We start from the raw sequence: 16349 nt of genomic DNA, 5'->3' as shown, positions 1-16349 counted from the left end.
TCCTTGTTTCTCAATGCAGCATAGTATTCCATTGTGTGAATATACCACAGCTTCTCTATTCATTCGTTTGTTGATGGGCACTTGGGTTGTTTCCAACTCGTTGCTAAAGCCTGGCCATTTTTAAAATTTTGAGTTTTGTTTCACATCTTTCTCCCAATCTCTCCAGGACCCTCTGATGTGATGCTGCTTAAAACTGTCAGCGATGGTAGCCGAGCACCATCTATTTGTTCTGATTTATGCATAATGGAGGTTGAGATTCATGGAGTTCATTAGTGCTTTGGAGTAATTGTTTCTATGCATCTTTGCTTTGCTTCCCTCTATTTTGTTTCGGATCGAGAGAGAGTGATAGTTGCACCTTAGATGGCTATTCACAAACTTCTAAGGCCCTGATTGATACTCACCAAAGTAGAAGGTAGAACATTCTATATTGTTTAAACAGTCTTTGTGGACTGTTTGCCTATGAATCTTGATGTCCTCAAGACTGCAATCCTGAGGCAAAGCACCCTCAGGGTGTTTGATGATATTGAAGAAGTTTATATACTCTTGTCTCCTGTTGACTCTGCTACCTACATAGATGTATTAACAGTCTATGCTAATATTAGTGTAGAAATGTCACCTGTCAAACCTATGCATTGTCAAGGGTATAGTCCTTCTTACTTGTCCAAAGCTGATTATCTTGTCTGTCTGCCTAATGCACACACTTTAGATTCCTGTTTGTTATAACTGATAATTCAGGATTGTGTGTGCAGTCATATTTTCTTTTGTTGTTTGTTATACTTTTGTCTCCCTCCATGTCTTTACTGAATAATATTGTGCTCATCACCTCTCTGCTGTATGTTGCCTTTCCTTTCATCTGATTTAGTATGTCTATTATATAGTTAGGGTTGTCTGTCCCTTCATTCAACTAAATATGTGTCTAATATATAATTAGGGAGCTCTGGTGACTTAGTGGTAAGAAGTTGTACTGCCAACCCAAATGCAGGTGGTTCAAATCCACCAGCTGCCCTGCAGAAGGGCAGTATCCTCCAGTGCAAATTCCTGCTGCTGAAAACCCCCTGGAGGGACAGCCATGAGTCAGTTCCAACTCAACAGTACTTAACGTCAACAACATTATATAATTACTGACTTTCTATCACCTGTTTTTTTTATCTTGTTTTCATCAGAACCAATTCTTGGTTCTGTTATAGAGTTCTCTCTTCTGCAATTCCTCTCCCTCTATCTCCCTCCCTCCTTCCCTCTCCCTCTTCCTCTCCTCCCTCTCTTTCCCTACCCCCACACCACCACCACAACCACCACCCTGTGTGTGTGTGTGAGAGAGAGAGAGAGATCTGGATGGGTTATGTGTGCACACAAACCTGGTCCAGACAAAATTTAGTCTTTTTAGGAAGCAGGAGTGACATCCTCTTCCTAAGCAACATGCCTCTGGAAACTATGAACTTTGATAAATGACAAGAGTTATAGAGAGGCGCCAGGCTTTTTGTTCATAGGGTGGCTACAAGTTGTGCTCGTCTGGATGGCAGTTACCAAGTCCATTCAAACTGGACCTGTCAAGATAACCAAGGACCCTCAGGTTGTGAAAGAAAAATGTCACAATCTGCATCTTTATCTTGCTCTAACTTTCAGTAGGGTGCATCACTTTCTCCTTCCTGAAACATTTTCTGTTCTTGGCTTTCATGCTACCTACTCTTCATGTTTTCTTCCTAACGCCGTGGCTTTGCAGTCTCCTTTGCTAGAGTCTCTTATCTATGTTAGTTTGTTCAAGACTTTGGTCAGGAGATCTCCTCCCTTTTCTATGTGTATTCTCTTCATACCATTATTCTATGGAACTAATAATCATCTATTTGGTAGACACCGGAACTTCCACATCCCATATTTCTTCCGTGAACATTAGACTCAAATGACATTTCTACTTGACTGTCCTCTAAAAGGCATTTCAGACTTAAAATGCTTGGCTTAGTTATCTAGTTATTTGGCTGCTATACCAACAACCCAAAAAAAGCCACAAATAGATGTCTCTAACAGAAAGTTATCACCTCATGGTTTGTTGTTGTTGTGTGTGCTGTCAAGTTAAAACCGACCCATAGCTGACCCTCAGCAAATTTTTAGAGGCAGTAAATTGCACAGAAAGAGACTGCCCATCCTTCTTCCATGGCACATTTGGTGGATTCAAACCATGTGCCTTTGGGATTGCAGCACAGCTTCTTACCACTAGGCCACCAGAGCTCCCAAACACCAAATTCAAAGTGAAGATTCTAATTCCTTTTAAGCTTCTGCTCCTGGGCAATCTTCATGTGACTTGAAATCTGTCTCTCATTTCTACTCTATGCTTGTTTAACATCTCAAAAGATATTGCCTCAAAATCTACCCAACACTAATTCCTATTTTATTAACATAACAAATAAAAGGTTAATAAACATTTTAACATTTGTAGTATTTACTAACATTTTATTTGTTTCCAGATGGGGTTAAAACCACAGACTTTAATTGGGATTAAAAAAATTACATCAAATTCACAAAATGTAAAGGTTAAAAAAATGGATTCAAATCACAGGATTTACAGTGCATATTTTGGGAGGGACACAAATCTATCACAATATCTAAGAATTCTGAGTTCTCCAAAACTCCCTTTCTCTTATAGTCTTCTCTCGGTCATTCAAGGGCCGTCACCTGTTGCTCGTCTACGAGTGATTCCTCAGCATCCACCCGCTCCTCACAATTCTGTCATCTAATCCATCATCAAATTTTGTTGATTCTACCTCAAAATATATCCCGAATCCATCCCCTTCTTGTCCATTCTCTTTCCCTGTTATTGTTGTCCAGAGCTGTAAATAGAGCGGGAGGAGATTGCCCATGCTTCTCCCAAGGAGGAGCTGCTAGTGAATTTGAACCATCAAAGGTGTGGCCTTCAGCTTAATAGCGCAACTTCTGTGACCTGCACCACGAAAAGCCCCTTATACCTATAGCTACCATTCTGTTTCAAGATTCTCTCTCTATATTCTACTGTAATGACGTCCTAACTGGCCTTTTGATTTCCTTCCTTGCCTCCATGTCAGCTGTTCATTCTTCACTGAGCAATCCAAATAATATTGTTTGAAACATGTAAACCAGAGCAAATCACTGTTCTGCTTAGAGCCCTCTGCTGGCTCTGCTTTTACTTATACTAAAATCCCAACTCTTTATGCAAACTTGCAGTCACGTCTGTGGTCGCGAGCCTACCATGTCCACCTCTCCCTTTGCTTATTGCTACCTGTGATTGGGGTTGGGTTTTTTCTGTTCCTCAAACTCTACCTTTCTCCTACCAGTAAATCTTAACAGCTGTTTCCTCTTCCAGAATGTTTCCTCCCTGGTTTCTTTTTGTTTCAATCATAGCCCTAAATCACAGCTTGACATTTCCTCCTTTATTTATTTGGTTTTGTTTTATCTGTGTTCCTCTGGGGGTAGAAAAGCTCCTTGAAAGACAAAGTATTACTCTCTTGCTCTCTGTTAGAATCCCAATACCTAGAGGTGCTGGCACCTACTATGTATTCATTAAGGCTTATTGAACGATGAATTCATCTTCAAGTATTCCTTGAGATCGGTACAGTTCCTGGTGTAGAGTATGTTCTCCTACATATATTTGCTGAATTGGGGGGGAGGGGGTGTTATGTGCTGTCTGATCTACTACAATGCATAGCGACTCTGTGAACAATAGATCTAGACTTTGTCTTAGCCTGCCGCATCCGCATCATCTCTGATATGCTCAAGCCCACTCTTAGCTACTATGTCAATCCATCTTGTTGAGAGTCCTCCTCTCCTTTGCCACTCCTCTACCTTTCCTAGCATGCAATCTCTCTCTAAAGACTCACTCCTCTGGAAAGTGTGCCCCAAATAAGTAAGAATTAAAAATAAGTCCCCTCAACTGAACCATAAGCTCGTCGACAGCAGCGTTCTGGTTTCAAGTTTTTTCCTTCCAGAGCACTAGAGGCTTAGTACCTGCACCTTGCTTGATTTATGTCTTCTTCTTTCTAAAAGGGAAAGCAAAGCGTTCTTCTGTCTACTTAACATGCTTTATATCTCTGAGAATAAATATGTGACATGAGAGGAATGCTGTACAAACAAGAGTGAAAGAGGCTGGAAGCTCTAGGAACGGCTCTGTAATTCTTGGCTAGAGTGACGTGTACGAGAGGAGTCTGAAAGCAGGAACACAGATAGACACACGCACATCAACATCCACAGTAGCCAGAAGACGGGTGCATCCTAGGGGTCTGTCAGCAGGTGAAAGGATGAAAAAAAGGCAGTAAGTAGATAGAGCTGGGATAGAGCCCAGCCAGAAAGAGAACTAAAATTCCAGTGCATGCTGTATCATGGATGAGTCATAAAGACTCATATTGAATAAAATTAACGCATCACAGAGGGACAAATATTGCATGATTGCACATCTATGGAAAATCTAGAAAGCACATACAAACATAATACCTGAGATTATTAGTGGTTACCAGGGACACGCAGAAGGGAAAGGGGGGATAAAGACAGCTTCTTTAAAAAAAAAATACTAGTTTATTTACCAAAGACAGCTTCTTTTAAGGGTAATAGAAACTATCAGAAACAAATAATGGTGATGATTGTGCAACGTGATTAATACAATACACTTGATCACGCGTTGCTGTGGAGTCAGACCTGGCACCTAGCTGATGTTTCATCACGTTTCTGGGTCTGTCAATCACATGGCAAGACCTTGGGGTTAGCAGCACAAGTCCCTGTGGAGCACTAAGTCCCCAAGATCACTAAATTGTACATGCGAAGAAAGTTGAAATGGTAAATGTTTTGTTACATACGTATTTACTACCATTTTAAAGAGGGCAGGAGGAGAATTGGAGTTTTATTCCCCCTTGCTGTTTTTGGTTTTTTCCTATTAAAATTCTAACCACAATGCTAAATTCTGTTTTGGTGAATCTGTTCTAGACTGAAACTTATATCCTGATCATGGTGGATCCAGACGCCCCCAGCAGATCTTCTCCCACAGCTCGCTACTGGAGACACTGGTTGGTGACAGATATCAAGGTAAGTAGGCCAGGTGGCACTTTTGGACTTATTTGGGATTCTAGTGGAAGATTATCATGGTGTCCAGTTCTCAGCTCACATGCAAGAGAGTTGGAGATTGTGATGCATGGGCCATCTATGCCAGGTTGTGTGCAGCACCTAACTGTCACCACCTCTTCTAAGTCTTCTAACATGTCCCAGGATCCATGATGTGCTGGTAAGTCAGCTCTTAGGAAACACAGCCCTAATTTTTAGTCTATCGCTATTCTGTATCATGTAAATTCTCCCACCAATTGGAACTGTCTATCATTTAGTGAGTGACTCACAAAGGTCCTAAAACTTTAAAAATTGGTTCTCACAGACCATGGCCAGGATCCTGGATTTGGGGCATTGGGTGGTCCTGTCATCCCAGGAGGCAGAAAGTCACATGGCAAAAGTCCCCTTTCCTGATGGACATATGAGTAGAGAGGAGACATGGGATTTCCTTTTCTTCATACAGAGACGAGTGACTACCCTTTACCTCTGTCGCTTTGTCATCACTTGTTGTGAAGGAACATGACTTAAACATCCCAGAGATGGGGGTGGTTGTCTCTGTTGAGTCAGAACCAGCTCAGAGCTGACCCTCTGAGGGGTTTTCAGAGGCAGTAAATCACACGGGAGGGAATTGCCCAGCCGCGAAGCACCTGGTGGATTTGAATCCTGTGTCTTTGAGGTCACAGCGCAGCTTCTTGCCACTAGGCCAGCAGAGCTCCCTTTTTTTCCTTTCGAGAGGAGGTCTGAGAAAGAAATGCAGCAAATTGTTAGTGAGTATCTTAGTGTCAAGCGCTCCCAATGGCTCAGTGATTAGGCGGTAGCCTGTTAGCGTAAAGGTTGGCAGTTCAAACTCACCAGCTGTTCGAGTGGGAAATGATGTGGCAGGTTTATCAGGGAGGAAAAAAAATTGCCATCTTGGAAACCCTGTGGGGCAGGTCTACTCTATCCCAGAGGATCATCATAAGCAGTAATTGACTCACTGAAAATAGGTGCTGTTTTCCATTTCTACAGTAAGATCATCTTGCTTGGTAAAAGTTGGGGGGAAGGAGGAAGACCCTCAATGAGATGGATTGGCGCACGGTCTGCAGCTGTGGTTGCCAGCACAGCGATGATGGTGAGGAGGCTCCAGGACCTCCCTGCACTTGATTCTGTTTTACACGGAGTTTCTAAGAGTCAGGACCAAATGGATGGCCCCCAATAATGATAGCTTACAGTCTATTGACGCTGTAACCGAACTACAAGTGGATGTCTGTAGGGAGCAGAATTTTATTTTCTCACATTCAGGATGCTAGAATCTGAGTTCAGGGCACCAGTTCTGGGGGAAGGGCCTTTCCTATGTTAGCTCTGGAAAAGCATTTTGTCTCTTTCCTGCTTCCATTCTTTAGTTCCGGGTTGATCTCTACATGGTATCAATCTTCCCCAGCTAAATTATCCTCACTTGCCTACCCTCCTTTTAGATGTCTAAAATTATTGTCCTAAGGTACACCCTACACTCACATGGCCCCATTAGCATAACAAAGAAAATCCCATCCCCAGATGGAATTGTCTCCACCACACACATCTTCAGGGGACACAGTTTAGCATTGAAAAGAGCCCCAGTGGAAAGCAAGTTTTGGAAACTTTGGGTTAACCCCATTCCTGGCTAAAGGGTGTTTTGGAGTTTTTACTATACTGATTCGACCTATGAAACAAACAAAATACCCACTGACATCAATTTCATTCTGACTCACAGTGATTTCTGTTGTTGTTAGGTGCCATTGAGTCGAGTATGACTCATAGCAACCCTATGAACAGAAGATCTAAACCCAATCCTGTCCTGTGCCATCCTCACACTTCCTGACCCACTAGAGCCCCTTGCAGCAGTCACCCTGTCAATCTACCTGGATGAGGGTCTTCCTCTCCCACACCAACCCTCCACCCTTCCCAGAATCGTGTCCCTCTCCAAGGAATAGCACCTCCTGGCAACATACTCAAAATATGTGAGGTGAAGCCTCATCATTCTTGCCTCCAAAGAGCACTCTGGCTGCACCATCTCCAAGACATATCTGTTAGTTCTCCTGGCCATCCTTGAGATCTTCAGTGCTCTACTCCAACATAACAGCTGAGTGATGTCAGTTCTTTTTCTGTCATCCTTATTCACTGTCTATGAACTGATTCTGTAGGATGGAGTGAAACTGGACCCTAGGGCTTCTGCGATTGTCAATGTTCATGGTTGCTGACAGCCTCATCTTTCTCTCACAGAGCACCTGGTGGGAGTGAACTACCAATTGTACCATGAGCAGATGAGTGCTTTAACCGCTGCACTAATAGACCAACTTAATAATCCTTTTCACCTTCTCTCAACACTATTTCTTCTCATAAATGCCTGGCAGTGCTCTTTGGTGGGGGCGGGGGGGGGCGAAGGTGTATGCGTCTAAAACTGTCAGACATTTGAGTTTAGAAAACTTACAGATATTTTTGCAAGTTTTCTGTCTTTGTTTGTAAAGTGGAGACAAGGTTACCTACTTCACGTGGTTGCTCTGGGCATTCAGTAAAATACCATTTGGCGAACATTTCCTAAAACATAGGAAAAGCAAGCACACATTATAAAGAACATATTATTCTTTCTAAAGTCCTATTGTGGAAGAACAGTGCCAGTCTGAATTAGCTACTGCCTGTCCTGACCAAGGCAAGGACTGTCGTCACTAGTAGGGAGTCAGCGTGGGAAGTAAAGGGTCAGGGTGGGACATGGCTGTGTGAGTGGTCCATACCTAGTGACCTCCGGCCCTTCCTAGGACGGGCAGCTAGATCACCACTGCTTAGAGGCTGCCCTCACACAGGCCCTGGAAATAGCCCCCCAAGTCTTCTCTGAGATGCCTGTGCCAGACTGCTGAGAGCATGGAGTTCGTTACAGCACACTTCGTAACCCCCCCAGTTGGCACAACACCTAGGGAATCCCCATAAAAGGCAGAGTTGGGGAAGATTCATGTCCTCAGTACAAGGAGGACAACTGAAGGCCAAGAACAGAAAAGTGTTGGACTTCCCTCAGTCTTCAACATCAGCAGTCTCTGGACTTTGAACTCTGTGACTGTCTTACTTTCTTAGTGCTACTGTAAAGAAATAGCTTAGGTGAGTGTCATTAATCATCAGAAATTATTTTCTAAATGTTTAGGAGACTAGACATGCAGGGTACAGCTCTAAAGGAATTCTCTCTGTAAGACTGGGGGGAAATGCTCAGTTCTGCTATTCCCTATATTCCTTGAATCTGTGGCTATTTCCACATGGTATCTATCTTTCTACCTCTTTCTATCATTTGTGTTTGCTTCTCTGTGCCTGCTCTGCTCTTTTTTATTTCTCAAAAGTGATTACATTTATAGTACACCCTACACTGATAGGGTCTCATTAGCATAAGAAAGAAACTCCTATTCACAAACAAGATTATATCCACAAGTACAGATAGAGGTTAGGATTCCAACAGGTACTTGGGACAGAGGGCCCAATTCGATGGATAACACCAACTGCCACAGAGAGTGAGACTCTCACAGAAGAATGATTTCTCTGAATACCACATTTATAGCCTACATAAGTATGCAAGCTTTCTGTAAAAGAGCGTCCTGTCAGGCAATTTAGAGGTTGAAGTTCAAAAACAGTTATCGAGATGCACTTGGTCATTCAGTCAGACTGTCATTGTTTATTATGTCCCATCCAGTTGAATAGCTGACACTCCCATGGTTTTTTGGAGGCAGTAAATCACTAAGGAGGAGATTGTCCATTCTTCTCCCATGGAACAGCTGGTGGATTCGAACCATGTGCTTCAGGTTAGCCGCACAGCCCCTTACCACTAGGCCGCCAGAGTTCCCTCAGACAGCAACTAGTAGGCCAGTATGGAGTGGAGAATAAGAGCATCTACCTTGACTGAAAACAGCAGACACTTGCTCTAGTGTATACTTCTACAAGGAAAGAGCATGAGTGCTGTACCCAGAACTCCGTATAAGTATAGGAGCTGCTCCCAGTGCATTTCTGAGACATTCTAAGCAGCACTTGAGCTCTGAGGGATGGGGGAGGGGGGGAAGTGTGTGTGTGTGTGTGTGTGTGTGTGTGTAAGGAGCACTGGTAGCCTAGTGGCAAGAAGTTGCACTGCAGTCCCAATGGATGAATTCAAATTCACCAGATGGGCAATCTCCTCCCATATGATTAACTGCCTGTGAAAACCTGCCAGGGAAGGTCAGCAATGGGTCAGTTCCAACTCGACAGTACACCACACCAACAACTATATTTATATATATTTATCTTGATAGAATAAGTCCTAGTGTGCAGGAGGCCTTGGAACTAATAAGGCTACTTCTCTTCTAAGCTTAAACCCCCTTTTCCCTCCCTCTTCCCTCACCCCAACACTAACTGGGACAGTTCTCTCAAACAGACTCAGCAGCCCAGCTCAGAGCAGAGCAGGTGACAGGGGACAGCTGTCTAGTGAGGCTGCGAGGCTGCTAAGTCACAGAGCTTACCAGCGACACCTGCCCGGGTATGGCCCTCAGCCTTCCCCTTTCAGGCCGGAGGAGGCTTGGGTTTCAGCCACATTTTCACCCACTTTCCCTGATCTGAGTGGCCAGCAGGAAGTGGCAGATCTCTTTAGCCGTATGCACTCGGCTCTGCCTGCCAGCCACAGAGATAGGATTACTCAAACCTTTGTCAGTCTCAGGCTCCGGACCTCAGCCTGAGGAAGAGAGGGCTCTGATCACCCCCAGGAGCATTTCTTCTGTGTTGGCATCAGCTGCTGTTCAGTCCATCACCCCACTGGAGTGCACCAGCATGTTAAAAGGCACATTCCTGGGCGCCTCCACATGGCTAGGAGAATTTTACTTCAGCTGATCTGGGAAGACCAGGGTGCCAACATTTTTTTTAAATTTTAAAATTTTATTTCAGGATATTTAAAGGGTTGATAACATTTTTTGTTACAAAAATGAGATTTAGTCTGATAAAACTGTGAACCACTTTTTAATTATATGCATCGTCCATAAGGAGTATCACAGCTAATCCAAAGACTACATCTCTCTGGTGGTTCAAATCCATCAGTAAGCCCTTGGAGGAGAAAATGACAATTTCTTCCCATGTAATTTATAGCCTCTGAAACTCACAAGAGGGTCAGCTATGAGCTGGTTCCAACTTACTGGCAATGAGTTAGTTTATTGTAGTGTTTTACATATGGTAGATACAATGCTTGTTGAATTGGTTATTTTATGGATTTCAAATTGCTTATGTTTTCATTGCTAAATGTGATTATATATGAAGTCTGGAAGTGAGTAAGGCAGATGTTGTTCCTATTTTGTAGATGAGAAAATTAAAAGAGATGTTAACTTATCCAGTGATGCTGCTAGAACTTTGATTAAAACATATTGTTTTACCTGTTATTCTAGTGCCTTGGTCGGTTATACTTCCACACCACTGCTTATCTTTAAAAAATAATTGTGTTGTTGTTGTTGTTATGTGCCGTCGAGTCGCCTGCGACTCATAGCGACCCTATGGACAACAGCCCTAAACTCCGCTCTGTCCTGTGCCAATCGCACTGTCTCTGACACACTCCCATCCCAATTATCCCAGTCACTGAATCAATCCACCTCATAGAGGGTCTTCCTCTCCTGCGCCGTCCCTCCACAGTTCAAAGCCACCAGCTGCTCCGCGGGAGAAGGATGAGCAATCTCCTGTGTAATTAACTGCCTCTGAAAACCCACCCGGAGGGCCAGCTATAGGTCTGTTCTGACTTGTCAGTACACGACAACAGAGCTATTACAGGAGCTCTGGAAGCCTAGTAGTAAGGAGCTGAGCTGCCAATCCAAAGGCACATGGTTCGAATCACCAGTTACTGCATGAGAGAAACATGGGCAATCAACTACAGTGTGATTATCCTGCCTTAGAAAACCCACTGAATGATCAGCTATGAGTTGGTCCCAATTCAATGGCACATTAGCCGTAACAATCACAGAGTTATCACATGTAGGGATAAGCCTGTGTATCCCTGATTTTATTTATTTTGTTGTTGCTGAAAGGAACATTTATATTTAATTAAGTATTCAAAAGGAGTTTAGTATCTTGACAGAAGACAACAGAGTCCAATGTCAGGATACATTGGTTGTTATTAATAGCAATTATTTTGTAGAGCAATTTTCAAGTGAAGAGTTCTTCTGACACTTCCTTTTGATCTTTCTATTAATTTTGTGAACTAGGTATTGTCCCTATTTTATAGATGGAGGAAGCAAAGCTTAAAGATGGGAAATTAAAGATCTTCTCCGCTTGTTGTAGAGGTAGTGTTTCAATCCAGACTCTCTGACTCCCAACCACATTTCTTGTCTCATATATCGTAGCCTGAGTTTACGCCACATCAACTGTTGCAGGGAGCATACCAACATATCCTGGGGTAAGGAAAACATCCTCTCTCTATCTATATGCCCTTCATTACCTTACATCCTCCAGTAGATAGTAATATCAGATAGGTAGGTAGGTAGATAGATGATACATAGATAGGTAGGTAGATAGATAGATAGATAGATAGATAGATAGATAGATAGATAGATACATAAATTGTTGTTATGTATTGTCAAGTGAGAAACTATGCATAACTAACCATTCAGCGGGTTGTCAGAGGCAATAAATAATACAAGAGGAAGATTGCCCATCTTTCTTCTGCAGAGCAGCTAATAGATTTGAACTACATACCTTTGGACTGTCAGCAATGCAACTTTTACCACTAAGCCACTGGAGCTCCATGTTAGATATAGATAGAGATAGACAGAGAGAAAGAGAGAGAGAAAGAGGGAGAGAGAGAAGGAGAGAGAGAGAGAGAGAGAAACAGAGGCAGAGATATTTAGCCCAAGGAAATGGTTTACATGCTTTTAGAGATTGGGAAATCCTCAGTCCATGGGTTAGAAATCAGGATAGAGGCTTCTCCTGACTGATGTAGCTACACGAGTTGAGGAAACCAAGAGGAGAGGTGGGAAACAGGGCCCTGGCTGTACAGGCTGATGAACCCAAGATGAGTGGGCAAACCAGTAGACTGCTGGTTCAAGTTCAAAGAAGCAGAGACGCTGAGTTAGATACAGGATTCATATCAGGCAAAACCAAGTGAGGTTTGTGAGGCATCCATATATATTCAATTCAGGACACATCCACTGGAAACTCCCTTTTAAACAATTAACTGATCCTCGTAGATCTAATCCTAGAGATAATGCATTGTATCAGATCTCATAGAGGGAATGACTACATTGTAACTATCAAACAAAAAGGTCATGAAAGCAAGCTGATATTCCACCTTTACCATCATAGGTGGAAAAGCAATGGGCTCATTCCACCACCTTTATTTCTCCTTAACCTTTTTATGTAAATATGTCTAGTGAACCAAGCAACTCTACCTTGGTAAATAAAACATAACTGGTGTTTTGAAACTCACACACACATAAACACACACACTGTTATCACATAAGCAGCCTCAGCAGTCAGGCATGCCACAGAGATCTGCAGACACAGAGTAAAGAGAGCTCTGTGACTCATAATGGTCACAGACACCAGTTTGACAAGATCTAGGTTGGCATTAGTATTCAGGGGACTCATTTAATTACATAGTCAATGAAACACAGACATTCCTCTGGTATTCCCTGCTTTCAGCCAAGATCCATCTAACATTAGCTATAATAGCCCGGGTACAACTGCCTCTTCTGGCAGTTCTTTGTTGATGTGCTGTTTCAGTCATTTTTTTAATAATCTTCAGCAGAATCTTGCTTGCATGTGATATTAAGGATATTGTTCGATAATTTCCACACTCTGTTGGATCACCTTACTTTGGAATGGGAACAAATATAGATCTCTTGGAAAGTCAGTTGGCCAGGTGGCTGTCCTCCAGATTTCTTGGCACAACTTAATGATCACATTCAGGGCAGCGTCTCTTTGTGGAAGTATGTCAATTGGTATACCGTCAATTCCTAGGACCTTGCTTTTTTGCCAATTTTTTCAGAGTAGCTTGAACTTCTGCCTTCATCACCATGGGCTCTTATTCATGCATTGTTTCTTGGAATTCTTTTGTGTCTGCCAATTTCTTTTGGTACAATGACTCTGTATACTTCTTCTATCTTCTTTTAATGCTTCCTGGATCATTCAATATTCTACCCAAAGCATCCCTAAGTATTGCAACTTGAGGTTTGAATTTGTTCTTCAGTTCCTTGAGCTTAAGAAATGCTGAGTAAGTTCAGCCTCTTTGATTTTCTGACTCCAGGTTTTTTGCATATTTCATTATAATACTTTACTTTGTCTTCCCACACTGCCTTTCAAACCTTCTATACAGCTCATTAATATCTTGATTTCTTCCCTTTGCTTTGACTACCCAGCATTCTAGTGCAATATTCAGAGTCTCTTCTGACATCCATCTGGGTCTTTTCTTCCTCCAGAGCAACAAAGTCAGTCTTGAGACTAAGGTGTGCCTGACCAAGGCCATACAGTCTTTGCAATTACTTGCTACACATCAGACAGCTGGACAATGACTAGGGATGATAGAGAATTGATGCCTTTGAGCTGTGGTGCTGGAGAAGTACTGAATAAAGGATGGACTGTTAAGAGAACAAACAGATTTGTCCTAGAGCAGGTGAGACCAGATTGCTCCTTGGAGGTAAAGATTCTGAAGTTTTGTCTGACCTCCTTTGGAGATGTTGCAAGGAAGGCCCAGTCCTTAGAGACATCGTGCTTGGGAGGGTGGAAGGAGAGTTCAGGAGAGGAAAATCCTTGATAAGATGGATTAATTCAGTGACTGGGGTAGTCAGGGTAGGTGTGTCAGAGGCAATAAGATTGGCACAGGATAGAGCAGGGTTTAGGGCTGTTGTTCACAGGGTCACTATGAGTTGCAAGCGACTTAACAGCACATAGTAACAATTTAATTAAGTGATGGGCTATGGGAAGAATTCAGTAAGAACAATTTTTGGATGGACCATCCAAGTTAAAACATAACACCAATGAGTCTCTGTTGTTGTTGTGTATTATTGAGTCAGAACCAACCCATAGCTGACCCTTGGAAGGATTTTCAAAGGCAATTAGTCACTCAGGAGGAGATTGTCCATCCTTCTCTCATAGAGCAGCTCGTGGCCTCGAACCATGTGCTTTCAGCATCACAGTGGTGCTTTTTCCAGTAGGCCGCCAGAGCTCCTAGAACTGCAGAAAATATCTTCAGTCTCTCCACACACCTCCACACCCTAGGGAGAGGCTAGGAAGGTCTACTAGACAGTAGGACAAAATCTAGACCCAGAGACAATTTAAGTAGAAGCTAGAATTTATGAAGAAGTTTTCCAGTAAGGGCCAGCCAGCCATGGTATCATTTTATTCATTTAATTCAATAAACATTTCTAGAACACTATCCGATATATTAGGGAGTTCTGGTGGCATAGTCTATAAGGAGTTGCATGGCTAACTCAGAGGAGGTAACTCTCTGGCAGTTTGGAGCCACTCTGCTGGAGAAAGAGAGGCAGTCTATTCCTGTGCGATTTATAGCCTCTCTGAGTAAGCTACAAACCAGCTCTGACTCGACAGCAATGAGGCAGACAGACATCCAATACATCCCTGGGAGCATGTACTCTGGAGCCAAAGTGCTGTGGTTTGAATGCTGGCTTGTGACCTTGAAAGCTGTTTAGCATCTTTGAACGTGGTACAATGTTGTTAGTTTCCATGGAATTGATCCCTGGCCAATGGTAACCTCATACCCAATGGAATTGGACTATTATGACCCATAGCATTTTCACAGACTGATTTAAAAAAAAAAAATAGGTGCATTGCCAGACCTTTCTTATTAGTCTGTTTCAGTCTGGAAGTTCTGATGAAACCTGTCCAACAGCATAGTAAACAGGGTGATTGATGGCTGTACCTGAAGTGCACTTGTTGGGAATCAAACCTGAGTTTCTTGAGGAGAGGGTGAGAATTCTGCCACTGAACCACCATGAGTGCCTCCTCAGTACACTAGCTTACAATAAAGCAAGAATACCAACAGTCCCTACTTTATAATGTCGCCAAGAAGTAGAAATGAGTTCAGTGCTTAGGACTGTGCCTGGGACATACAGTAAGCTCCATGCAAGAGTTTATTCTTATGTTGTCATTGTTATTTCTCTCCGTCAGGCACAGGGGCTACAAACACAGATAAAATTATCCTCTCCAAGCATATATTAAAATATGGGAGCTCTGGTGGCCTTGTGGCAAGAAGCTGCACTGCAATCCCAGAGGTATAAGGTTCGAATCCACCAGATCTTCTGTTGGAGAAGGAAGGGCAATCTCTTCCTGTACCAGTCAGATCTGATGTGACAGTACACACACACAAAATAATAATTTTTTTTTTAACAAAGGTATGTATTAAAATAGGCAGGAGAGGGTTCTGAAGGCTTGGGGGTCCATTTAATTTCACTCAGATTAGTCACATTTACAGTGGCCAAAGTTTGAGGGCACCACAGAAAGGGAGAACTGTGGGCTTGCTGTTTCCCTTCCTGAAACAAAGAACTGAGTTTCTGTTCCATGAAGCGGAGAATGGAGGTGGCAGCATGATGGTACAATGAGGCCATCCAAGACTCTCAGGTGTAACCTCCTCGACCTGCAGGTACTGTTAGCTCACAGAGAGAAGACATCAGTTCCCAAAGCTGGCCACTTTTGGGTCCTCAGGAAGTGATTCATAGAGCACTGTCATTTTTGGCCCCTTCATTAGAAATCTCTTCTCGACAAAAGAGATTTCTAGGCAGGCATTAACAGATATCCTCTTTCCAATGCCACATTCTCAGCTTTTGCTTAAGCAAATTTTTCCGTTCTGGTTCAATCTAACTAATAATCTTCATGCTAGGGTCTAATTAAGATATCAATTAATTTGCAACATTCCTTTTCAGAGAAACACTTCTTGGTTCATCTTCTATTTGTCTCTGAAATTAATGCTCAGGGCTTTTCATGCAGATATTTTCATTAGACTTTTTATTGTTAATGGGAATATTGAACATGGGAAGATGGTATATTAATACTTTCCACAAAGAATATCATGATTGGTGACAAAGAACACGAAGAACAATTAAGAAGACAAGCGTACCCTTTTTCTTCCAAAAAAGAAAATCTTCCTAGAAACCGTCAATGATTCTAAAATTTGCCCTGAATATCTTTTTTGTTTCAAGAAAGAAAGGGAAACGGCAAGTTCACAGTTCTCTCTCAGCGAACTCTTTTGGTGCCCCCAGCCTTTGGCCGCTGTAAATGCAACTAAATCTGGGTGAAACTAACCAGACCTCCAAGGTTTCAGAACCCTCTCCTGTCTATTTTTATACATG

General features: G+C 42.6%; 1 protein-coding gene across 1 annotated transcript in view; it reads left to right on the top strand.

Annotated features, from left to right (window-relative positions):
• Nucleotides 1-16349, top strand: part of PEBP4 (phosphatidylethanolamine-binding protein 4) — a 341738-nt gene that overhangs the window by 184155 nt on the left and 141234 nt on the right. Inside the window, exon 3 of the mRNA XM_006884905.1 lies at nt 4942-5040. Within this exon, the coding sequence (XP_006884967.1) occupies nt 4942-5040 (99 nt within the window). The remainder of the gene's footprint in view (nt 1-4941; nt 5041-16349) is intronic.

Source organism: Elephantulus edwardii, unplaced genomic scaffold (assembly GCF_000299155.1).
Source record: "Elephantulus edwardii isolate Elephantulus edwardi_28Jun2011 unplaced genomic scaffold, EleEdw1.0 scaffold00038, whole genome shotgun sequence".
Classification (NCBI taxonomy): Eukaryota; Metazoa; Chordata; class Mammalia; order Macroscelidea; family Macroscelididae; genus Elephantulus; species Elephantulus edwardii.
Note: the sequence above shows the minus strand (reverse complement) of the source record. Positions and strands in the feature narration are given on the sequence as shown.